We start from the raw sequence: 26,749 nt of genomic DNA on the forward strand, positions 1-26,749 counted from the left end.
TGTTCTTGGTTAAATCAACCAACGAAACTTTGGTTTAATTTCCACGCATGCTCGTGTTTATGTGAGTTTTTCCTAGTATGCCTATGTTTTGTTTTCATCTTTACAGAAGTTATTTTGGGAGACTATTAAAATATAATGAATCAGAATGGGCAAACATTGCATGATATACATACACATCTATTTATGCACTCTGAAAAAAAAATTGTTCAGTGTTGAAGAAGTATTCACATTTGTTTGAAGCAATGCTGTGGTTGAGTACTTCTGTAGCACAGTGTCTAGAATAAACAGAATTGTCTGTGGGATAGTCTAACGTCCAGAGGAATGACTCACAGTCATTATGACAACTGAGCACTATTTCTTATCCAGTAGAGTCCTTGTTGCGTATATTGAACTAGATGCTCCATACTGCTATGCAAGGTGACCGGTCCCATCAGTGCATCCAAATCATTAAAGAAATCTAGGAAATAAAACATTTATTATTCAATGTTGCATAATATTGATTTTCCTAACTAACACAAACAATATTTTCTGCTTTGTAGTTGCTAAATATTTGTTTCAGTAGTTGCTTACACTTTATAATTCTAACCTGTTTTATTGGGTGCCCTTCAGAGAGAAAGGCGAAGTATAAATCAAATAAATAAATAAATTTAAATATCGGCTTGTTCTGTTTAACCAAAATTTTTATCTCTTTCATAAACTACACTCTTCTCTCATTATCCATACCTATTTTGCTTCTGAAAATGGCCCTTATAGTGAAAATCCAGATGAGTACAATTATAACACTAATTTCAATGAGAAAAATTCTAACTCGTTCCAAAGCCATTCCAAGTTCACCCCAAAATCACCTGAATTGCCTAATATCATAGGGGAAAAGTTTGTGGAATGACAGAATAGAACAAATAACACTATACAGCATAAGTAAGTGCTAAAGTCAACAATAAAATGTTTCAGAAGTTCTAGTGTCACATAATAAGGTTTAGAATCTCAAGCTTTAGTTACAAACAATGAACAACTCTCTAACTTCACCTGTTTCTCCACTTTTCCCATGAGATTTTTTCAACTTTGGTTCTTTAGGATTCATATTTATAGTAATTAGTAGAAACACAGTACAAAAACAGATATGTTGTAAAAGGGAATATGTAACACATGTGCCTTGAAAGCATGGGGACCTGCTACCCATCAGGCAGTACATCTCACATGCAGGAGTGCGCCTCTTTCCAAGCTGTGCTTTGTCTTCCGAGGATCCTGAAGAGAGCTTCTCCTAAAGCTTATTGAGCTTCTCAAGATTATTGAAAATCTTGGTGTGGATAAAGAGAGATGCACAGTATGGATAATAAACATAGTATGGATAAGTAAAAATCCGAATAGCAAATATAGTGATAATGAGGGAAGAATGTATACACCATGTGTCTGTGTGGGGGAACTGATCCACCTTAATCCAGTTCTGGCCATCTCAGTCATGATATTGCTGTATTTACAAGAACATTTGAGGCCAGAAGCCCATGGATTTGAGGGGTTTTGAGCTTGCAAGAGCTGGGAGTACCTGTCGGTCTCCAGTTTCCCCTTACCTGGAGGGCTGGCAGATAAAAGCAGGTGATGGTAGGCTAATGTGGACAGTATTCCCCACAACTGGGTTTCTTGGAGTTGAGAGAGCCTGAGTTGTGGCAGAGACTAAGGATCCAATCCTAACCAACTGATGCAGGCATGAGGTATGTGCTGCATCCTGCATCTGGTAGAGCCATGGAGGCCTCCTCAAGGTAAAAGGACATTTGTTCTCTTAGCAGCTTCTTCAGTGCTGGAAATTTTGATAGGATTGGGCCCCCAAACTGCAATCCTATACACACTTTCTTGAAAGTAAGCCCCTTTGTATACAATAGTATGTATTTTTGCATATACATCATACAAGCATAATGAGTTATCCATGGGGATTCCATTTTGGAACCACCCACAGTTAACTGAAACTGCAGATACCAGTGAACACACCCTTGCCCACCAGGTGAGGGGTCCTCTGATCCCAGCAGTAAAAAAGCACTACTTTAAAAGTTTTTCAGTGAAACTGGAAGTTACTTTTTTATACCTTAAAAGGCATTTGGAGGCCTGGGGAAACCCTGGAGGGCTTCCCTGAGCCTTCTAATGCCTTATAAGGCATAAAAAAGTCACTTTTGGTTTCATGGAAAAACCAGAAGTCGCATTTTTTTTTACTGCTGGAATCAGAGGAATCTCTGGAGGGGGTGTGTGCAGGGGGGGCAAGTGTGGGGAGCCCTGCGGACCCAATCTGCAGATAAGTGAATCTGTGGATACGGGGCACCCCTGTAGTACTGCACTCTAAATTCAAGTGCAAGCAATGCACTGGGGTTAGTAAATGATGAGTAAATTTTTCCATCAGTTTCACTCAGACCTGTTCCCAACCAATTTCAGTCAAACTGGCACCAGTCAGATGTTCTCCTTTGAATGCATATTTGGAACATAGTTTTGGAAAACTATGGATACTTCCATATGGCAAACATCAGATTGAGATTGTCATAGCACAGTGGTTCCCAAACCTTTTAGCACCAGGAACCACTTTTTTAAAATGACACTCTATTATTGGGTCCTACCTAGCTTTACAAGACTAAAAAAAAAAAGTTTCACTTTACCAGCTGCTCAAGCCTCTGTTTTATCCTTTTTACTCTGGTAATGGTGGGGGCTGCCTTTTGGAGCACTTGTTGAATTCGACATACATTGGATCAGGACCATTCTGGTGGTCTTGCTTTTCCTTTCACTTGATAAGAGCCAAAGCACATTTGCCTACTTGTGAGAAAACGTGCAAGTGCAGCTCAGTTTCATTTTCCATAGGGCAGAATACATTTTTCCTTGTCAGACTGGAGAGGGGGCTTCCTTCTTAAGTGTTTTTTGGGGGCCTGCATTCTTTGGATCAGGACCATTCTGATACTGTTGCCTTCCTCTTGGCCTGCCCTTTGTATGAATGGAGGCATGGACACCTACTCATGAGTCAATGCACACGTGCTGTTCAGTTTCACGTTCCTTGTCAGTTATCAGCTTGTCAGTTCCATGACCCACCAACAATCAGTTTGCTCCACAGTTTGGGAAACACTGGCATAGCAGGTTTGTTAAACAGCAAGATGGCCAATGTCATTTAAAAGATAAGATGTTCAGGGGCTCTTGCCTGTCTGGAAAGTATACTCTGACTTTGAAGCCTCTCTTTCTCACTAATATTCTTAAAAATCCCAGATATATTCAGGTTTGAGCTCCTGAGTAGAAAATACTCTTCAAATGTAATATCTGGAATAGTAGGGCCTAATTTGAGATGTATCAAGCAACATAAGGAGCAATAGGTGTTGGAAAGAGGTGCTTAATGGGGAGATCCAAAGTTAAGATAAAAGTCTCTAAGAGGCTACATTAGATTTGACATTGGCCAAAAAGGCATGTTACAGTTTTAGTCAGTCATTTGTTTATAACCCACCTTGGCTTTCCTTGGTAAGATTGTCAGCCATCTCCCAGTAGTCATAACTGTGCAAGATGCTGTTTGTGATACCAACATGATTAGCTGCCATTTGATGAATTCGTTGTGGAATGCTGATTATGGGTGAGGGAGAAGGGGCTCCAGTGCTTCCCTGGGACCCTATCGAACTCACAGGAGATGGGCTAGGTGAAATGGGAGAGGGTGTTCCTGTATACCTGAAACATAGGATCAGTTGATTGAAGATTAAAAACTGCATGCAGATACATGACATATAAGTACATGAAGGTTTATTCAGTCTAGTTTTACCCATGATCTGTGAACCACGATAAGCTTGATGGCACTTACCTGGTGATTTTTATGGTCTGTAACTTCGGGGTGCTGTCTGGTATCAGCAGCGGTCCTGGTGGTTTTCCTGCCAAGGCCACCTCCCCCCATTCACCAACCTGTCCCAGAGGTAACTGCGGTGACGTATTGTCACCACAATTACTGTCTCCTCCCTCCCCCCTTTGAAAAAAATGGAGGAGGGAGGAGGCAGCCCAGGCTTCAATCGAACCTTCTGTGCCGCTGCTGGCAGCACAGAAGGCTCAATCAGAGCTTTTTCACACCACTGGAAGGTGCCCAGGAGGAGGGTGCCACCCACGGCCTGCAAGCGGTGCTCCCCTCCTGGGCGCAGTTTCCAGCAGCGCGAAAGAGCTCCGATGGAGCCTGAAGTGCCACAAGCAATGGTACAGAAGGCTCTATTGAGAGGCTCCATTCAGAGCTTGAAGTGGTGGGCGCCTCCTCTGAAATTGGAGGAGATGTGCACCACTTCTGGCTGGGCCGCCCTCCTCGGTCGTTCTGAGGGCCCTTTCTTTAAAGGAGAGGAGGGCAGCCATCAGATGCAGTTAGGAACTGCGCCTAGAATGACTGCTAGAGCGCAGCCACTCTAGGTGCTGCTCCCTGAAGATCTGAGGGCTGCTTTCTTGCCTCCCCTTTCAACAAAAGGGAGGGGAAGAGGGTAGCCCTAAGACTGGCATGGAACTGGGCCCAGGGTCAAAAAAAGAGGACAAGGAGCTAAAGGAGGGAGCCCAAAAATTTCCTGGGATCTTACATTTTCTTATCCACTCAGACTTATTGCCCACATGGGATGTTGGGGATTCTATCATGAGCGTGCGGTTGCAGCTACTGCAGCTACTGGCACGCCATATATGCTGGGTCGAGGAATGCATACATGACGCTCCTTAACAGTGTCAAATCTGGGAGGAAACTGGTCTGCTACAGTAGTTCTTTGGCTTGTGGATCTGGTTACAATGAAGGAGTGTATAGGAGCTAAATAAATAAATAAATAAATATGAGCACAAGATATAAGCACAGGATAGGATTAGGATGTTAGTATAATAGCAAAGACGACAAAAAATAGCCCTTGTAGCCTTTCCTCTGTAGTTCAGACAAACCAGAAAGAGAGTACCAATGATCAGCTTTCAGGAGAATCCAATAAAGGGGTAGCAAATCAAGGGTGTTTTCCCCTACATGCTACTTTTTCAAGTGTACAGCTAATATTTTTTTTCATTGTACACATAAAATATAAAGTTTAAACAAGTACAAGATAGGCACTCATTTTTATGAACTTGGACTGGCTATAGTTTCCTGGTGAATGTACACTTTGTGGCAAATGCAGGTTTGCTACTGTGCAACATGTGAAGTGGTCTTAACTAGAATGTAATTGATGTGAAGACTGCTACAGATTTAAGTTATAATTACCCCTGAGTTGCTGAGGTTTAAACATCAGCTGAGAGAAGTGAGTGGATGAATGAGATATAGCATACTGTAGTGGAATTGTGAACTTACTTTCCACTATTGCCCCATGGAGATGGTGCCTGAGTAATTTTAGATGAATTCTGCAGAGAGAGAGAAATGTTACCAGTACTGGAAATGAAGGTCTATAATGAATGCCAGCATAACACAGAATGCTAGGAAAAGGAAGGACATTTCAGAACTCATATCTCAGTGTGCACAAGCAAATCATAAACATTATGATTATTACAAACATACTAAGGCTTACTATGATTATGATTATTCATCACATTTATATAGAATATTCACTAATGGAAAATCGGTACTCCATGTAATTCAAAATAATAGAAAAATATACATCTCTAACTAAATCATAAAAAGAGATTGACTTCTGGGTTAAACTTTTTTTGTGAGATACTTGCTTATAATTTCTCTTGTAGTCAACCCATGGTCAGAAGTTGTGAAAAATCCCAATTTTCCCACTCCTCTTTTATTCCAAAAGAGCCCGTTAAGGTCATTGACATCCAAACAAGGGCTAGTGAATACTTCAGGATTGCCAGCATTGTGATCAAAGCACATAATCCATCATTCAGGGAATTTAGGGCGCAATCCTAACCCCTTATGTCAGTACTTTCCAGCACTGGCATAGCAGTGCCAATGGACATGTGCTGCATCCTGCAGTTGAGTGTCACTCACAGAGGCCTCCTCAAAGTAAGGGAATGTTTGTTCCCTTACTCAGAGCTGCATTGCCCTTATGTCAGTGTCTGGAAAGCACTTACATAAGGGGTTAGGACTGCACCCTTAAACACTTTCATCCTAGGAGACATCAGCCTAGCTAATCCTCATAATAAAGTTGGCATGAGCCCAGGTTGGGCATATCTGACCACCAGAAAGGGGTCAGAAATCAGGTGAAGATAATCAGGTGACCCTGACCTGAGGCAGAACAATTACATCATCAAACAGAAGGTATATAATATTAAGTTGAAGAATGCTCTTGACTTTTTGACCTTGACAGAGACCAAGTAACCAGTATATTGTCTGGGTCCAACCCATCTCTTGGGAAAGAGGTGCTATGGGGAGTGGGAATCTTGTCCAGAGGAAGACAGATTTTGAATGTGAATGTGTTCAGAAAAATTGCTGGCATGCTTCTTGGTCAGAGCAGGAATGCCTTTCTAAAGTGTACAAATGTTTCTTTCAGACAGGAAAATACCTTGAAATACTCAATAAGTGCTTTTGAATATTTTACAGCATGGTCTCTTTTGAGCTGAAACATTCTCCAGTACAGAAGTGCTAAACAGCGGTAACTGTAAGAAAAGGAAAGAAAGTATCTTTAATCAATCAAATTTTGCAAGTTATTGAAGTGCTGAAAAAAAGACTGCAAAACAAATCTGACCAGAAATTGCAGGAACATAGAAAAATGAGACTGTACAATATGGAATTGTTATTCTGTTGGCAGCAACTATGTATTCTGTCATGACACCTTCAGCTCTTTCAATAAATAATAATAATAATAATAAAACTTTATTTTTATCCCGCCCTTCTCCCTAACAACATATTAGGGCGGCTAACAACATATTAAAAAAAACAGATTTTAAAAACATTAATACATAGCAGATAAAAACATTTCAAAAACACACTACAGAGGCCATAAAAACAGTAGTCAGATTAAAAGACAGAATAAAAGAGCAAATCACCGAGGAATCAAGCCTGTAAAAAACTAAAAGATGTATAAAAAAGTTAAGAAGGCCAGAAATCAGAAGGCTTGTTTAAACAACAGTGTTTTCAGGCCTCGCCGAAAACTCTCAAGAGAGGGAGCCATTCTCAAGTCAAGGGGAAGGGAGTTCCATAATGTTGGTGCCACTACCGAGAAGGCCCTATTTCTTGCAGCCGCCCCCCGGACCTCCTTGGGTGGCGGCACTTGCAAAAAGGCCTTCTCTGATGACCTGAGAGGGCGAGCCGGATTGTACGGGAGTAGGCGGTCTCTAAGATATCCTGGCCCAGAGCAGTATAGGGCTTTAAAGGTCAAAACCAGCACCTTGAATTGGGCCCGGAAACGAATGGGCAGCCAATGTAGCCCCCGGAGAAGTGGGCTGACAGAGTCAAACCGCCTGGCTCCGGTGACCACACGGGCCGCCGCATTCTGTACTAATTGTAGTTTCCGAACTGTCTTCAGGGGCAGCCCCACATAGAGCGCGTTACAGTAATCTAACCTTGATGTCACCGTGGCATGGATCACCGTGGCCAGGTCTGCACGATCCAAGTACGGTCGCAGCTGGCGCACCAGCCGAAGCTGAGCAAAGGCCCCCCTAGCCACAGCTGCCACCTGGGAATCCAGGAGCAGCTGCGAGTCCAGGAGGACCCCCAAGCTGCGAACCTGCTCCTTCAGAGGGAGTGCAACCCCATTCAGAGCCAGTCGATAATCCAGCACCTGCATCAAGGATTTCCGAACCAGGAGAGCCTCTGTCTTATCCGGATTTAATTTCAGCTTGTTAGCCCCCATCCAGATCCTCACTGCTTCCAGACAGCGCTCCAGGCCCTCAAACGCCACCCTGGAGTCTGGAGGAAAGGAGAGATAGAGCTGGGTGTCATCAGCATATTGATGACACATCACTCCAAACCCCCGGATGACCTCTCCCAGCGGTTTCATGTAGATATTAAATAGCATGGGGGACAGAATTGAACCCTGCGGCACCCCGCACCTCAAGGGCCAGGGTGTCGAAGAGACATCCCCCAGCACCACCATCTGGGACCGACCCTCCAAGTAGGAGCGGAACCACCGCAAAACAGTGCCTCCAACTCCCAACTCGGCCAATCGGCCCAGAAGGATACCATGGTTGATGGTATCAAAAGCCGCCGAGAGGTCCAGCAGGACCAACAGGGACGCGCTCCCCCTGTCCAGTCCCTGGCGTAGGTCATCCACCAAGGCAACCAAGGCCATTTCCGTCCCAAAGCCCGGTCTGAAACCAGATTGAAAAGGATCTAGATAATCCGCTTCAACCAAGACCCTCTGGAATTGGGCCGCCACCACCCGCTCAATTACCTTGCCCAGAAACGGGATGTTGGAGACTGGCCGATAGTTATTCAACACAGTGGAATCCAGGGAGGGCTTCTTCAGGAGAGGGCGAACCACCGCCCGCTTCAAGGCGAGCGGCAACGTCCCCTCCATCAAAGAAGAGTTGACCACCCTCCCCGTCTACTCAGCCAGTCCCCCCCGGGCCGCTCTAATCAGCCAAGCTGGGCAAGAGTCAAACAGGCAGGCAGACGGCCTCACACTCCAAAGGAGTCTGTCCACATCCTCAGGCTGCACAAGCTGAAAAGAATCCCACAATACTGGACAAGCAGTTGCCAAGGGGACAACATCAGACATTGTCAATGTGGCATCCAAGTCGCGACGAATACGATCGATTTTATCTGCAAAGTGTTGGGCAAACACGTCACAGCGGCTGACCGTGTATTCCTCCTGGACTACCGAAGGGGCCTGATGAAGGAGGCCCCGCACCACACGGAACAGCTCTGCCGGACGGCTATCAGCAGACACAATGGTAGCAGAGAAGAACGATCTCTTCGCTGCTACCACCGCCACGGAGTAGGCTCTATAATGAGCTCTACTCCGTGTCCGATCGGATTCATCATGAGTTTTCTGCCACTGTCGCTCTAGACGCCTGCCCTGCCGCTTCATCATTCACAGCTCCTCAGTAAACCAAGGAGCCGCTCCGAGTCTGCGGCGTGGCAGAGGTAGCTCCGGAGCAATCTCATCCACAGCCCTGGACATTTCCCCATTCCAGAGGTCGACCAGGGACACAGATGAGGCGCCAGTCTTGGCAGTGGGAAAATCCCCCAGGGCCCTCAGGAAGCCTTCAGGATCCATTAGCCTCCGAGGGCGGACCATAGAAAACGGTCCCCCGCCTCCGAATAAACTATCATCTCACTACGTTTATGAGGTTTCACATGTTCCTAAAGCTTCTTCACTGCACTGACTCAAGGGACAATTAAATGCTATGTCTCTGGAAATGAATGGGGTAATTCCATGAATCTGGAGCTGGTCCACATGTGGGAGATAGCTGCAAGGGGGATGGTCACCAGCCCCAAGGGTGCCAGTTCAAGATGTAACAGATTTGGGAAAAATAAGGGTCTGTCTGCCTAGGAGCAGTCAGTTTGGTGCTTTTAGTACTAATGTGCATCAAATGGTAACCTAAAAATCAACAATAGGGAAGGACAGAAGGGAAAATGGTGCTGCCCAGCAAGTCTCCATGTTGAAGTACCATGTACTCTGACCCTGTGATTTCCTAATGTGTTGTATACACTAGTGGGAAATTATCATGTGACTTGCACTGAATCACCAACTTTGCAGCTTGGCCAAAACACTGCAAGGACTCATCTGAACCAAGAAAAATCCAATGGGATTCCAGCTCCCGTTGGACATTCCCTTCTTTAAGATTTGTAAACTGAAAGTGGAGATTATTTAATTTAAAAGAGACACTTCTGCTTACAAGACTGTCATAGTGCCAACTGCGTATGTTTCAGGCACACCTTAAGGAGACCTGATAATCCATATCCAAGAAGGGGTAAAATCAAGTTGCATATCTGAATACAGGTATGCTTCATTATTTAGGATTTCTGTTATTTCATGTTTTATTCCTATAAAATCTGTTAGAATCTGACTTGCATTTCCCCTTATTCCACTAGAGGTCAGTGTCTGCTTAGGGGATGAAAAAGATGTGCCAGTACAATGGTTCCTCCATGGTATGGTGCCAAGCTTGCTCTGTCTAGAAGCAGACAACACAATGGAGTTACAGTTCTCATAACTCTCATCCTGTAACCTTCCCAAGTACAGTGAATATGCAAATGAAAGCAACTCATCTGCTATGTGGCAGGCAATGAGTAAGGGTCGCTATTCAGTATGTTAAGAGCAAATCCTCCTCCAGCTTTCCCTCTGTTTGACCTTTCTCCTTAAATAGATGCAGTGCCTTTTTTGCATTTGGATTAAATACACTGACATGCTATTGCTAGCTCTGCAGGACTATTTACAACACCTTGCCTTCTCATGCAACAGAGAAGGTCATTAAAAAAAATGTTTGAACAATTTCCCAGTTCTCGTGTTGCAAGAAAGGCCTGCCAATTTAAGTTCTCTTTAAAGTATCACCAAAAGAAAATTATGTATTTTTAAAATTGATATTATGTAACACTATTTATTTAAAACCTTATTGTAACATAAATGTTAAAATTTACTGTAAATATGAAGAAAATAATTCCAAATTATATCACATTTATAGTAATCTCACAAGCTCAGAGCCAGTAAGAATGTTAAAGGGAATGGTCCTGATCCAGCTGTTGCTGAAGGCAACTGATTAAAAATAACAACAGGAGGCAGAGCTTCCCTATCATCATCAAAAGAAATACCCAGATCAATAAGGCTCAGAGAAACATTACGATGCAGATGGGGACATGTATCCAGATGCGCTTGCATATCCACAAGTGTATGCATGAAAGATTGCTCACATGTACAGCTTACTCTTGCTGGATGGGGTGACTGCCCTGACCCCTCTCCTACAAAGAGTTACACACAAGAACTAGTGGCCTTGGGTGATGCTGTGCATTCTCATCCACATCAAAAGATGCACCCTGCAAGTGCAATGGGGCCCATATGAGCATTGAAATGAAAATACAACCAGATACATTTCTGCATGGTTTGCCTATGCATAAATCTGCTTCCCAATGGAAAGAGTGAGGGGACTGGGGGTTCTTTCCAACTTGAAAGTGTTTCCCCTTCCACCACCACCCCACTGAAAGCTTACTGAGAGTCCTGCAAACAGCTGCCAAACAGCATCTTCACTGTTTGGTAGTCATTTATTGGAAGGCTTGGAGGGCTGTACTTGTCTGTTCCCCTAGAGCAGTGTTTCTCAAACTGTGGGTTGGGACCCACTAGGTGGGTTGTGAGCCAATTTCAGGTGGGTCCCCATTTAATATTTTATTTTTGATAGATTAGACTTGATACTACCATGGGATGTGACTGCATTTGGGGAAATAATAATAATAATAATAATATACAGTATTTATATACCGCCTTTCTTGGTCTTTATTCAAGACTTTATTCAAGGCGGTTTACACAGGCAGGCTTATTAAATCCACGCAGGGATTTTTACAAATTGAAAGAAGGTTCTTTCTTTCAAGAACCACTACATTCAAGGTGTTACACTCTAATCTGGTTTAACATTCTGGCCTCCATCCTCCCACGCTCCGAGCAGATGGAACAGCTCAGCTGCAGCTTGCCAGCTGCTTCAAGGTCGCATGGTGCCGGTGGCCTCGAACTGGCGACCTTGTGGATGTTAATCTTCAGGCAAATGAAGGCTCTACCCTCTAGACCAGACCTCCTGCCCATGTTACAGACCTGTACTTTTAACAAGCTACTTTGTACTGTATATTGTTCTAACAATGATAGCAAATGGGCCTTTTTGACAATTGACAAGTCACACTGTGCTGTCAATGGGGGCTCACATCCCCTAATGGGCCTATTGATAAATGACCCTCTCCCAAATTCCCACGGCACACCTGGGGACCATTGGCGGCACACCAGTTCGCGCAAGATTGGGACCAGAAGTGGCTCAGCCACTCTTTCCCCTTACCCCCAGGTAAGCCACCCAGCCCCAATGGGTCTTCTTGGACTTGTGCCCCCTCAGGAGGAGAATGGAGAGGTTTCAAGCCACTCTGCACTCTTTGGGGAATGGGGTTGGGATCTGGCATAACAGCCAGGTCCCAGCCCTGCCTCCCGTTCCCTACCTGCCTGCCCATCCGCCCCCTGGAACGCCTTCTGCCCACCATCCCCCTGCCCCAGAACACCTACCTCACACCATCCTCCCACCTCCTCTCTGCCCTCCCTCCCCAAGTCGACACGGAGGCTGAATGCAGCCCAGCTGATTCCTGAGGAGGCGCAAACATGCTTTACAGCACATTTGCAACCCTCCTGGGCCAGTGCAAGGGATCTGGACCGGCCTAGGGTGCACTTAGGATTGCACTCTAACTTATTTTGTTGCGTTTTACTGACTAGTGTAGCCATTCTCAACACCCCTTTTTTTGGCTATGGCCCTTTTGATCTCAGATTCCAGTCCCCTACCTGTCAAGGATACCCTCCAGGAGGGTCTGGGAAGCTTGCAGCCCCCTCTGCAAGCCTCCTTGCAGCTCCACAGGGCTCTGATTGGTGATCAGAGCCCACTTCTGGTTTCTGATCAGAGTTCTGGAGCTTCCTGGAGGCCAGCATGACCCCCCCAGGTACGTAAAAAAGCCCCTTGTCCCCATGGTGCCGCAACTGCTGAGGCGCCGTAAGGTCACCCCTTCCTGGTCCACTCCCTTTAAGGGGGAATGGCCCATTTTTGGTTCCCCTGGGGCAGTAGGCAAAAAGAAAGGGGTTGAGAATGATGTTACTGTTTTGCAGAGGAACAGGCTATATGAGATGTATGCTTCCTGTTCACAGCACCAACGCCACTCTATGTGCTTGTGCACTCTAGATTGCTGTGTATGCAGAAACTTGTACATTATACTTGAGCCTTTAGCATGCACAACATATGCTCTGGGCTGTAGCTACTGAAACGGGGTTGTTAAAAATTTGTATGCAATTTTCATACTTATAACTTCATACTTACAGTTTACAACTTACTTTTTTTGATTTACAGCAACTGTCTTAAAGCTAATTAAACACATGAATCTGAAAACCTTTACTTCCGAGAGCTACTTAAAACTATTTCATCCAACAAAATACAAGCCTTCATGAAATGGAGTACTGTTTTATGACTGAGCCTAAAATGGTATACAAAGAGGAAATTATTTTGACTCTGTGGCAATTAAGGTGTATCAGTAATAAAAACAGAAATCAGAAAGCAGCTAAAATTAATTACATGAAAGAACGATAGCTACTGTATCACAATCAATATGCATGAGGAGCTTGTTTACACAAGCAGAATGTAGATTGTTAAAAATGGTAACAAAATGAAAAGCTCAAAAGCAAAGGCTGGAACATTTTGGAACAGGAAATCCTTTTTTTTTTTTAAACTTAAACACAAAAGTTAAAATAACAGCTGTTTTCCTAATGATATTAATGTTTGGTTTTTGAAGGCTGAGTCACTGAATAAAACAAATCTAAATACATTTTTAAACTATAGTGCATTTCATTTACTAACCATAATGCTGCTAACTGTTTTTCTTCTGGAATAGCATTAGGGCCTGAGTTGATTTTTAGTCTCACTGCGTACCTTCAAAAGAAAAGTCAGCAAATGTCAACATGCATTATTCACAGCAAAACATTTTTATATTAAGTGTCAGATAATAATGGAACTCATCTGAATCATGGTAGTTGAGGACTTCCAGTGCAATTCCACGCATGTTTACTTTGAATTCATTCCCTCTGTGTCCAATGGGGCTTACTCCCAGGGAAGGGTGCATAGGATTGCAGCCTTAGAGCCTAATCCTAAACAGTGTGCACCAGCCATAAAGCACGTTTGTGCGCTCCAGCCCAGTGATGGAGCTAGCCCAGTGCCAGCCAGTGCTGGGTTAGTGCCGGTGGAAAGCTGGTGCTCTGTCACTTGGCGGTTGCTCAAATTGCTGGGTGGCAGAGAGGTAGGTAGGGGCATGGGGTGGTAGGGAGGAGGTGTTCCGGGGCAGGGGGAGGTGGTGTGAAGGCAGGGAGAGGGTGGGGAGGAGGCTTGCAGGGGGGAGGGAGTGGGGCGGGAGAAGGGCAGGACCAGTGGAGTTAAATTTCACTGGATCCTGAGCACTGTGTCAAGCCTCATGGTCCAACATGGAGGCTCTTGATTCTGTACCAGCCCAAAGGCTGCTGCAAAATTGAGTAGCCCCATTGTGGGGCTGCTTTCCTTACTCAGAGGAAGGAGAGGAACATCCCATTCTTCTGATGAGCTGCTGGAAGCTGCCCAGTGTGCTTAGGATATCGCAGCAGCCATTTTTTGGTACTGAGTAGCTTAGGCATGCTGAGCAGCTTATGATAGGGCTGTCAGCCTGTCATATCTATTCACTTCTATTATTGCATCCATGCTTGTTACCTTTTTGAGTGGTAAATTTTTTCCAATACTATCTGCCTAGTTTTATTCTAGCACTCTAATGCCTTTAGAAATTCACTCAGTAATGACCTAAACATCTTCTTGTGGAAGACAACTAAGAACCATTGATAGTTTTTTTCTTTTTCCTTTCTGCTTCTATCAATTCTTCTGCTAAAACATGCTGCTTTTGTCCTCTGTGCCATCACCAAAGTCTGCCCATTTTTCCCCAGCAGTCTCCACTTTTTACTCCTCCCCCCTCCATGATGATTGTAATGACTTATTGACTTGCCTCTCACCTCACTTCTGTTGTTGGTTCTTCTGATTATCTAACATATTTTGTCTGCTACTTTAGCCCTCTTTGCATTGGCTTTTCTTACAATTGCATATCAAGAACAAACAATTTATCTTCTGCCCCCTCTTGTTCTCCATTTTTTGTAATCTTCATAATCTCTGCTGATTGTATCAACCTAATGCAATTCCTTGTATTCTTCATTTTCTGCAGCCTACCCAAGGAATGCTTTCCCAATGAACATTTGTCTAACCTTTCCTTCACTTTAAAAAACCTTCCTAAAAGTCGTATTATTGCTTTGGTTTTCATCCTGATCTTTAATTACTCCTTTTTGCCTTCTCTTTTCTATACTTTTTGGATTCTTGATTGTGCCCTATACTTGTCACCTTGAATTCTTTCTTCCCATTTCGTTCTTTGTGTTTCTCATCTTCAACTATATATTGTAAGTCTATGAGCACAAACTTGTTAATGCTTTTAATGAATATGCAGTCCACATTATATATTAGGTGATTTCTAAATTTAGAGATGAACTAAATGGCCTGCCATAGTCTTAAGGATGGCTGTTCCTGGTTGGAAACTGCAGAAAGTCACTTGAAGAGTCTCAGGAGTGATGATTGAATGGCACAACTGGAGAGTATTGCAAATGTAAATGTCTGTTAGTGATGCAACAACTGGAAGTCTGACCGATATGACACCTCTGGAGTATGGAAGCATACGGGCTGGAATCCAAAGAACCACCATCAGGTTCCACATGACCACGCAGGCTTTGGACTTCTGCTTCTCAAATAGCAGGCCTATGGCAAACAGTTTTTTGAACTGAAAGGAATTTAAAAGCAGTAGGATATAGCATGGGAATTTGATGTTGAAAGGGAAAAAGTCAAACATCCTATTGGGCATGCCACAAGCCATGTACACACCTAAAGTAGCTCTTTGACTTTCACCCACTGCGCACAGGCATGGAAAAAGGCAGTATTATGTGAAAGTGTGCCTTGTTCTTAGCAGCAATCTGGTCCTTGCTCTTGTGGATCATATAGTAATCAAACTGGGCTGTTGAAGCAATTTATGGGAAACCAAGTCTGCATTTTACGGTAAATGATCTCTCTGCAATGTTCTCACCACTATTAAGATAGAAAGTTATGATATGCCTGGTTTCAGGAATATCTCTGCAACACCAGTGAAAAGCATCTGTAAGGCTGCTTCTTATTGGCATGGTATGACCACACCAAATGTCTTGTGAACAGAAACATGTGCACCAGCATAAAATATAGCAAGATTTTCTGATTGCCATAAAAGGAGGCGGGATTAGACCGAGCAATTTAAAGTCCTTAATTTATAATGGATAACAAATTCATACTTTCATTACGTATAATTGTTGTATGTTTACAAGTATTCAAATACATGTTTGACATAGAAGTATAACTGCACAGACAGAAGATGTAATCAATGGTCATATAAAATCTTACCTGATGAGTTCAACAGTTTCTGAATACATTGTGTAAGGGGACTTCGATTCCATTGGTCCTTGTTCCATAGCATTTCCACATTCAATAAATGATAATGCAGCTTCAGCATAATTCAGTGCCTTACCAAATTTCTCCACCTTACAAATTTAGCACAAAGAAACCCATAAATCAGAAAACAATTGCTGCTAAGGTTAATGTATGTTGATTAAAAAAATTAACCTACAGAGGAAATAATCACTTGTGTTTACAAATGAGATTGAGAAGTATGAATAGACTAGAAACAGAAGAGACAGTGGTTGAAGTCATAAAACTATGTGCAAAGAGCAATATAGCCACCTAGCATGCACAGTATATGTCTTATAATGGAACGTGAAAGCAGGGCCGGCCTTAGGGTAATTTGACCAATTTGGCCAAATTGGGCCCCACGTCTGGAGGGCCCCACACTGGGGTGGAAAGTGGAGTGTTTGCAGCTGCAGCCAGCACCTTGCTCTACAGCCAATGCTCCAACATGGAATCTTTCAGGCCAAGGTGTCACGAGGAGAGCACAGCATTGCCGATGGACAGCCTTCCCTCATGTCTGACTGGCTTGAAATAGGTCCCTCCAGGAGCCGTTGGCAGTAATGATGCTGCTGTTTGCCTCACTCCTGCAGTTCATCCTAGTGAGTAGAGGGTCCCATGGAGGTTTTGCATGTTTTGCATTGGGCCCTGCAGCTCCTAAGACCAGTCCCGCGTGCAAGTTTCCAGCAGATATATGTCTGTATGCCTGCAGAAATGTAATGCTAATAACCAAGACAGATACAATGTATGCTTTCATCCCCACATTCAGAATGAATCTGCTTCAAACTCTGAGGACTTTAGATATAATCAGTCCTTATTTTGTTCCTTCACAACACACAGAATTTTCACATTATTTAGATTTTGTATGGTAAAAGCAAGGTAAGAGTCTGGAAATACTTTTAATTCTATTCACATCAATAAATATAGGAGAATTGTCAAGCACATTTTTATGAGATCTCAGGGAGAGTTTGGGTAAATTTTGTAATGACAAAAATCTAAAAAGTGAATTTTGACAAGCTGATTGGAACCATTCACTGATACTACATAACTTTCACTGTTGGTGCTCTTGCTCTTGCCTCTCCTGCTCTCTCATTCTTCCAGTATTATTTAATACTAGCACAACATATGGAATGGTTCATCAAATGGATTGCTTGCATAGTATGAAAGGTTTTTATATCGTCACAGGGAAATGATGAGGACATTTTAACTCATGGAGACAATTCTCTGTCCAAAATTATGTTGTAAATTCACTTTGGGTAACGTTCACCAAACTGACATCACTAAATAAATAGTTATACGTATAAGTCGGTAAATGGGGGGAAAATGAATTATTTAGGGTAGACAGAATTATGGACAGAATTATGGAGAGTAGAGGAAGTGGAAATAGTGGAAAGTGTGTTTATGGATTCTGAACAATCATCTGAACAAAAGTTATTTGAAACTACTATTTATGGTAATGGCTAGTTGCAGAAAAAGCATTCCATTTGAAATTATATAAAAGAAACTATTAAAAACTCCTCAGTTTTGGAGGCCACAGGCCATGTTAAATGTATTGGTTCTAAACTCATTATTAGCACTGAACCAAGGTCCACTATCATCAACAGAAGCAGGTGGATTAAGTATAATTAGGGAGTATATTATTATTTTATAAATATAACACTGAAACTAACCAACTAGCTATATAAGAACAATCTTTTTGAAATCCAATGTGACATAAAATAGAACACATTTTAAATAAAAAGAAACAAGGCAAATGAGGGCCCAATTCTATTCAATTTTCCAGAGCCGGTGCTGCTGTGCTTATGGGGTGTGCACTGCTTCCTGTGTTGGGAATGCAGTCACAGAGGCCTCCTTAAGGTATGGGAACATTTGTTCCCTTATCCCAGGGCTGCATTGTGGTTGCACTGATGTTGGAAAGTTGGATAGGATTGGGCTATGAGTGGGCTATGTTCACTCTATTTCAGGGGTGCCCAAACTTTTTGGCAGGAGGGCCACATCATCTTTCTGACACTGTGTTGGGGGCAGGTAAAAAAAAAGAATTAATTTACATTTCAAATTTGAATACATTTACATAAATTTACATAAATGAATATATTAGAAATGGAACTTATATGAATGAATGAATGAATGAATGAAGGTCTTGCAATAGTTTAAGGCCTATAAAAGGCCTTGCACAAAGTAAGGCCAGCCTTTGCTGCCGCTGCTGCTTCACAGATGTGAAACAGCAAGCAGAGGAGGGAGTCCTCGTCTCACAGTTCACGCAGAAGGTCGAACAGTTAGCCATCACACTGACAGCAGTTGCATCAGGCCAGTGTGGGCTCCAGCATGTCTCCAGAGGGCCAGAAGCTCATTGGAGACTGGGGTCTCCCTGAGGGCCAGATTGGGAGTCCTTGAGGGTCGCAGGTGGCCCCAGGGCCGGGGTTTGGGCACTCCTGCTCTATATGATTACACTTACATTTCAACATATCCAAAAATTTATCTGTTAATTGATCACAGCTATTGTTGAGGCATAGCTACTGAACTAAGGTACCAATCCTATTTACCACCATCCAACTTGGAACTGCGGCCATTTGCTCCAGCAGCCATGCATTGCACGACAGTGGCCAGTGGCACACTGTTTATGACACCATAAGAGGACCTATGGTGGCAGATCAGTGGAACCATCACCGTAAGCCCTCCATAAGACTGGGATATAAGAGGCATCCTTTCAGTAGCATCCTCTTATAATGGGGGGAGAGCAAGTGTCTCTGTTCACCCAGGCTGACATCCTCTGTTATTCAGCTGCTGCTGGTCTCTCTTTTGCATCTTTTATTAGGTTGTGAGTCCTTTGGGAACAGGGAACTCTTTTTTTTATCTATGTAAACTGTTATGAGCTACTTTTTTTGGTAAAAAGTGGTACAGATATTTTTATTAGAAGTAATAATATAAATAAATAATAATTATGCATACTTTATGACATATACTTCTTACTTCTACAAGACTAATCAGGGTCAGTTTCAGATTTAAGGGGCAAACTTAACTTGGCAAACTGCCCTGGGTGGCCCCCAAAAAAGTCATTCTGCCACCACCCCACAAAGCTTTTGAGCAAAAAGGTGACCCTCAGAGATAATCACAGAACACTTGGCAACTTTCAATAATGCAAACCCCTGATACTTGACATGATGCTAATTATCTTAAAATACATTAAAAATAAGAACTAGCTAAATTTGTGTGATCAAGTTCCATTATACTGATATTCCAGAATAACTTGTATGAAACTCAGATGTTCTCACCATTGCATCTGCTTTATGTTTCTTCCTCTTAGCTTCCTGCATAAAATAATCTAAATTGTGTGGCCTAGAAGGGGAAAAAACAAGAAAAGAAAATATTTGTGTCTATCAGATTTGTTAAAAATACTCTGTTTTGCACTACATATTTAAAGACAATATTTAATGGTTTATGTTCAAAGTGAAGAAACAGATATAATATGTATGTATTTCATGGATTCCCAAATTTTGAATGGAATCAGAAATAAATACTAAATTGTGGGAAGCCAAAAACACAGTATAAACCAACCTTCAAAGGATAAACTTGATTTTCATTCAGATTTATATTTTTTATATGTACAATATTAAGGAAAAGGCATCCCTGGCCCATTGTTCGTCATGACCCTTACTCTGAACAGCAGCTCAGTATAACCCTTTGGAGGACAGGACAGATGGGTTGAAAGGATTAGTCCCGGATTCAGTCTCAGACCTGGACACCAGACTGGAGCCTGGGCCTGCCAACCAGTAGAGCTTAGAGCTGAAGACCCTGGAGCCAGAAACCCCAGAAGGAGAGATTCTGGAGTCAGGTGTCACTGAGCTGGAACCCTCGGGTTCCTCAGTCCCTCGAGGAACCAGCTCTAACAACATCAGGACATTGTGCTGCCCTGAGCTGGTTCTGCGCCATGAGGAACACAGTGAAACCAATGTGAAGTATTTACAGACCCTTTAAAGGTGAGATTCCAGGCCCTTAAATTTCTCTGCTCTCCAGGTGGAGAGATGGAGCCTGGGGACAGGGTAGTCTGGGCCTGAATGTGTTTAAGCCCTCATTCCTTCTCTGAACCTTGCTGAAGTAAATTGCTCACTTGGAGCTCTCCAGGGTACTGCAACCTTGATAGTCTGCAGTTGTCTCCTTATTTTCTCTGAAAGACAGAAATGTACAGGGTTGCAACCTCAAGTTTTGTTTTATATTGCTAAATGCTTTTGTCAGAGCATTTTTCTTGTTTGCTGTAAAAAGCAGGACTACAATTGGATCACAAAGAGGATGGGGGTAAGAGGCAGATGACAGAATCTAGGGAGGAAAAAAGGCAGGAGAAACCATGGCTATAGTGCCTGAATTACAAAAGCTAGAAAGTACTGAGCAGGTCTCTAGATTGCAACCTGGCAGGCTATCCAAGAGCCCCTTTATGTATTTGTTTGTTTGCTTACTTATTTGCAAGTTTGTATATCACCTTTCTCCACGTAACAAAATCTGCTGCACAACATGGTTTACAACTCACAAGGAAGCATACATAACATCACATATTAAAACCACAATAGCATAAATAAAAACATAAAAATAGCAGCTAAATATAAACACAGTAAAAAGTTCGGCAGATCCCTCTTAATAAGTCCACCTATAAAATCCACCAACCTACTCACCACCAAAAGCCATTTGAAAGAGTTAGGTCAGAATGCACAGGTACAGTGCAACAGCTGAAGCTGGGCAAAAGCACTCCTGGTGACAGTTACTACTGGCCAATCCAAGAGTAACTATTCATCCAAGAGGATCCCTAAGCTGCATACCTGCTCCTGCAGAGACTGTACAACCCCATTCAGAGCAAACTGATGCTCCAGCACCTGCATCAATGCTTGAAGAGGACTTCTGTCTTGTCTGAATTTAGTTTCAATTTATTAGCCCACATCCAGTTCCACACCACCTCCAAGCAATGCTCCATGACCACAACTACCGCTCTCAAAGATGGAGAAGAGAGATAGAGCTGGGTGTCATCTGCATATTGGTGACAGCCAATCCCAAATCCCCAGATGACCTCTCCCAGCAGTTTCATGTAGATATTAAACAGCATGAGGGAGAAGACAAAACCCAGTGGAACCCTTCAAATCAAAGACCAGGGTGACAGACTCACCCCAGAACCATCATCTGGGATCTCTAGGCCAAGAAGGAGTGGAACCACCACAAAACAATGCCTCCAATCTTTAACTTAACAAAATGTCCCAGAAGGACACCATGGTTAATTGTGTTGAATGCTGCTGAGAAATACAGCCAAAACAACAAGGATACACGGCCCCTGTTCAAACCCCAGTGCAGGCAATCAGGTAGGGCAACCAAGACTGTATCTGTCCTGATAGGCCTGCAGCTAGGCTGATAGGGATACAGATAATCAGTATCTTCCAGAACCCTCTGGAGTTGGGCCACCGCTATCCATTTGACCACCTTGCCCCAAAAGGAGAGTTTGGTACAGGACAGGCCAAAAATCATCTAAAACTACAAATGTCAAAGGCAGGGTTTTTAAGGAGGGGGCATACTATCTCTATTTACAGACAAAACTCCCTCCCTCGATGCATTGACTGTCTCATCCACCCATGTGACCAAACCCCCCAGGCTGATCTAATGCTGGGCAAGGATCCAATGGGCATGTCAATGCACATACACTACAAAGGACACCGTCCACATCTTGACGCTGCACAAGTTGAAAAAAATTCCAAATAATAGGACCACCAGATGCCTGAGATAGGAATCAATTCTGCCAATGTGGAGTCCATGTCACGGTGAATGTCAGTGATTTGATCCACAAAGCGCATAGTAATCTCATCATTGCAAGCCAATGTAAAATCCGTGTCATCTATCCCCTGTGCTGAACCAATCAAGCTTTGCATCACACATAAAAGTTCTGCTGGATAGCTCTCAGCAAATGCGATAATGGCAAAGAAAAGAAAAAACCTTCTTTGTTGCCATCCCTGCCATGGAGTAGACCCTAAAATGGGATCTAGCTTGTGTATGGTCAGATGCATTGCAATTCCTCCTCCACTATCGCTCCAGGTGTTTACACAGTTGCTTCATCACCTGCAGTTCCCCAGTAAACCAGGGACCCAGCTTGACTCAGCAGCAGGGTAGAGGTCACTCAGGAGTAATGTGGTCCACCATCCTAGCTGTTTCCTCAATCCAGAGATTGACCAAGGCCACAGATGAGCTGCCAGCCTTGGTGACAACAATGTCCCACAGAGCCCTCAGAAAACCATTAGAAACCATCAAGCTCCTGCCTCTGTAAAGGTAAGGGGGAGTCACCACCCTAAACCCCACCAGGAAATGTCTGTCCATAATAGACATGAAGTTACTCTCTTCCACCCTCATAGCACCCTACTCCAATGCCGAGATCACCACAACCAGTTCAGGCAGGATGGCTGTTGGGCAGCATGGTGACAAGGTGCACCAACAGAAGCCCTTCTTTGTCTCACCTATTCAACACAACGCAAACACACTCAAACCCAGCAAATTGCTGGATAGGGTACCTGTTGAGGGGACTGTTTTCACGATAGGCCAGTACTATCCCCTTCCACGCCCTGCCAACTGTGGATGCTATAATATCCAGAAAACTAGTCAGCAAGGCTGAAAGAGACTATGCCCCCAGCTATATCCAACCAGGTCTTCATAATGCCCACAAGATCAGTTCCCTCATCCTGGATTATATCCTGGATGAAGCCAGTCTTGCTGCTACACTGACCTGGCATTCAACAGCAGCCCCTGCAGACTAGCAAGGTCACCATAAAGACCAACAGTTGACCACAGGTCAGGAGACAGGTTGGAAAGGGGAACAGTCCATGAACTTTTCTCCCTGGAACAGTTTGCTCAACATTAGTGTTAAAGATGCCTCGTGAAAGCAATGACTGGAGACAGACTGGTTGCCTGTCCTGTCTGCAGCATGGCAAGTCTGGCAAAAAGTCTATGGAAAGGTAATGAACACATTACTATGCAAAGCATGTTACCTGAGTAGGTTAAATTGAATCTTGTGAGCCATTATGTTAGATCAGTAGGCCATAAGATGAGGTTCTGAGTCTCATCAAGTGGCTAGAGACATTGTCTTTTGGAAAAAAGGACTATTTGGACATTTATTTTAAAATACTCATTTCTAGTGTGAATCCTCAAGATATTTAATCACAGCAATAATCATTGTTTCACAGAATAAATTTTAAACAAAAATCAATCAATCAACAGTATTTATATACCGCTTTTCAACTAAAAGTTCACAAAGCGGTTTACAGAGAAAAATCAAATAACTAAATGGCTCCCTGTCCCAAAAGGGCTCACAATCTAAAAAGATGCAAATGAATACCAGCAGACAGCCACTAGAACAGACAGTGCTGGGGTGAGGTGGGCCAGTTACTCTCCCCCTGCTAAAAAGAGGAGCACCCACTTGAAAAAGTGCCTCTTACCCAATTAGCAGGGGTTAAATAATAACCCCTAAATAAATAAAATAAATAAATAAAACCCCTAAATAAAAAAAATAAGCAAATTCCTTTCTTGTCTGGTATAATTAAGATCTGCCTGGGGAAAAACATATTGGCTATGAATGTATCTAATTAGTGTTTCTAATTAGTATTATGAATAACGACAGGTCAGACTACCCACACTGAATGATCCCTTCACAAAAGACCTTAAAATTTTGTAATCACTTTAACAAGGACAATCTCAGCACAACGTCTGAGGTTAATCGAGGCTGAAATTATCAAAAAATTTACTATCTATAAAAGAAGCACTTTTAGCTCTATTGCCATCACTTTTTCTAAAACCTTGTTCTAAGACAGCAAGAAATAAAGCATTTCTACTACTTGTTATATTGCACAGACAGACACAGAAGCTGGCATGGAAGTAGTTTCAAACCCATTCTTTCTAATACAACATAAACACGCTAAATTTGTAAATGAATTTCCAGACTACTGAATGCAATTTGCTATGGATGATACAGATAGGTGCAAAAAAATTTACATTTATATTTACATTTATTTATATTATGCAGTGAATTTGCAGAGAAAGGATATACAGAAAATTATTTAAATAATGCATCAGTAGATAAGGTAATATCTTTTTAAGTCAACACTAAGGTATTTACCGAGTACCCTGCAGTTCAAACTCCATAAAATATGAATTGTTAACTTCATTCAAATATACAGTTCTGATCTAACCAATATACTTCACCTCACAAAGCTGTTTTCTTGTTGTATATAAATTTACTATGATATAGAATTTTATTATTTTATCAAGATTCATTAAGAGAAACCTAATAAACTTTTGGCCATCATAAACAAGTCGTCTAGAATCAGTATGGAAAAATGCATATCCTGAAGCTCTTCAGACACACTTTTACCAAAGTTTTATAAAAAGCCAAAACCAACCCCTTTACAGTTATGTAATAATGCATATATAAAAAAAAGATCCTGATATGTTTTTCTACCAATGTATTTTGTACCCTAATGTATGGAAGCATTGGGATTGGTTCACACACGCACAGGCATCTGTTTCTGCCAGTGAAATAACGTGTGAATGAACCAGTGTCCACTCAAATACAATGCTTTTCAATAGTATTAGATCAGGGGTGCCAGTGGTGCACCTCCCATTATATTTAATGGGGCAAACGCCCCGGATGCAGGCCCTTAGGACCTTGCGGAAGCCTCCCTGAGGCTCCTGACGGAGTCGGAAAGAGTGCTTCCATTTTTCAGGAAGCACAGTTTATAGCGTTGGGGAAGCCTCAGGAAGCTTCCCCAATGCAGCCTACGGTTGTGCAAGGCTCCATGAGCCTCAGGTGAGGGGGGGGATTTACGCACGGGGGTGGTGAAAATGTCAGTTTGTTTATTATAGAGTTTACTCATGCCTTCAAAATCTCTTCAAAATTTCATCTGGAAATCAGGCCTGCAGAACTTGTGACTCATCAAACCAAACACACAATCCACCAGGGGTTTGATAGATAAACTTTTGCTGCCTGCCTGAGACTACAAATACAATGTTGAGCACTTCATACATCAGAATACATTCCTTACCAACTACTTGGTGAGCCACATGTTGTGCAGGCCTGCTCTAAATTCTGTCACATAAAATAAGACTTACAAAAAGTCAGCTGCCATCATACTGTAGCATAAATACATTCTGTAGTATGGATTACTTCCCCACATTTAATACTTCAGTGATCGGTTAGCTTGTGTCCCAAGATCTAGCTTTCTCAGTGAGTCACAGACACAACTTTCAACAATCTTTAGTCAAGACGCTAAATATTTCCTCACCCTGTGCATAATGGCCAACTGCATGTTTTAAAAAGTTTAAAAAGTTTACTGAATTCAGTTTTTTATATGATTTTAGTTGATACTGGTGGAGAACCACACTCTTAATAAATGGACATTGTACACATGTATTGGCAACCTTCAGTCTCGAAAGACTATGGTATCGCGCTCTGAAAGGTGGTTCTGGCACAGCGTCTAGTGTGGCTGAAAAGGCCAATCCGGGAGTGACAATCCCTTCCACACCGGGAGCAAGTGCAGTCTGTCCCTGGTCTGTCTCCCTGGCTATGGGCCTTCCTTCTTTGCCTCTTAGCCTCAGACTGTTGGCAAAGTGTCTCTTCAAACTGGGAAAGGCCATGCTGCACAGCCTGCCTCCAAGCGGGCCGCTCAGAGGCCAGGGTTTCCCACTTGTTGAGGTCCATCCCTAAGGCCTTCAGATCCCTCTTGCAGATGTCCTTGTATCGCAGCTGTGGTCTACCTGTAGGGCGCTTTCCTTGCACGAGTTCTCCATAGAGGAGATCCTTTGGGATTCGGCCATCATCCATTCTCACGACATGACCAAGCCAACGCAGGCGTCTCTGTTTCAGCAGTGAATACATGCTAGGGATTCCAGCACGTTCCAGGACTGTGTTGTTTGGAACTTTGTCCTGCCAGGTGATGCTGAGGATGCGTCGGAGGCAGCGCATGTGGAAAGCGCTCAGTTTCCTCTCCTGTTGTGAGCGAAGAGTCCATGACTCGCTGCAGTACAGAAGTGTACTCAGGACGCAAGCTCTGTAGACCTGGATCTTGGTATGTTCCGTCAGCTTCTTGTTGGACCAGACTCTCTTTGTGAGTCTGGAAAACGTGGTAGCTGCTTTACCGATGCATTGGTAAAACATTGTACACACATAAGAACATAAGAACAGCCCCACTGGATCAGGCCATAGGCCCATCTAGTCCAGCTTCCTGTATCTCACAGCGGCCCACCAAATGCCCCAGGGAGCACACCAGATAACAAGAGACCTCATCCTGGTGCTCTCCCCTACATCTGGCATTCTGACTTAACCCATTCCTAAAATCAGGAGGTTGCGCATACACATCATGGCTTGTACCCCATAATGGATTTTTCCTCCAGAAACTTGTCCAATCCCCTTTTAAAGACATCCAGGGCATATACCATCACCACATCCTGTGGCAAGGAGTTCCACAGACCGACCACGCGCTGAGTAAAGAAATATTTTCTTTTGTCTGTCCTAACCCGCCCAACACTCAATTTTAGTGGATGTCCCCTGGTTCTGGTATTATGTGAGAGTGTAAAGAGCATCTCCCTATCCACTCTGTCCATCCCCTGCATAATTTTGTATGTCTCAATCATGTCCCCCCCAAGCGTC

At 43.1% G+C, this 26,749-nt stretch overlaps 1 protein-coding gene across 1 annotated transcript in view; it reads right to left on the reverse strand.

Moving 5' to 3' along the window:
- Positions 1–335: 335 nt before the first annotated feature.
- AFF3 (ALF transcription elongation factor 3) overlaps positions 336–26,749 on the reverse strand; it is a 260,314-nt gene continuing 233,900 nt past the window's right edge. The window contains exons 15-21 of the mRNA XM_066621326.1: positions 19,362–19,425; positions 16,033–16,169; positions 13,408–13,479; positions 6,447–6,540; positions 5,291–5,340; positions 3,464–3,678; positions 336–457 (exon numbers count right to left, since the gene is read on the reverse strand). Of these exons, the coding sequence (XP_066477423.1) occupies positions 336–457; positions 3,464–3,678; positions 5,291–5,340; positions 6,447–6,540; positions 13,408–13,479; positions 16,033–16,169; positions 19,362–19,425 (754 nt within the window). The remainder of the gene's footprint in view (positions 458–3,463; positions 3,679–5,290; positions 5,341–6,446; positions 6,541–13,407; positions 13,480–16,032; positions 16,170–19,361; positions 19,426–26,749) is intronic.

The sequence above is a fragment of the Tiliqua scincoides genome, chromosome 3 (assembly GCF_035046505.1).
Source record: "Tiliqua scincoides isolate rTilSci1 chromosome 3, rTilSci1.hap2, whole genome shotgun sequence".
In the NCBI taxonomy this organism is placed as follows: domain Eukaryota; kingdom Metazoa; phylum Chordata; class Lepidosauria; order Squamata; family Scincidae; genus Tiliqua; species Tiliqua scincoides.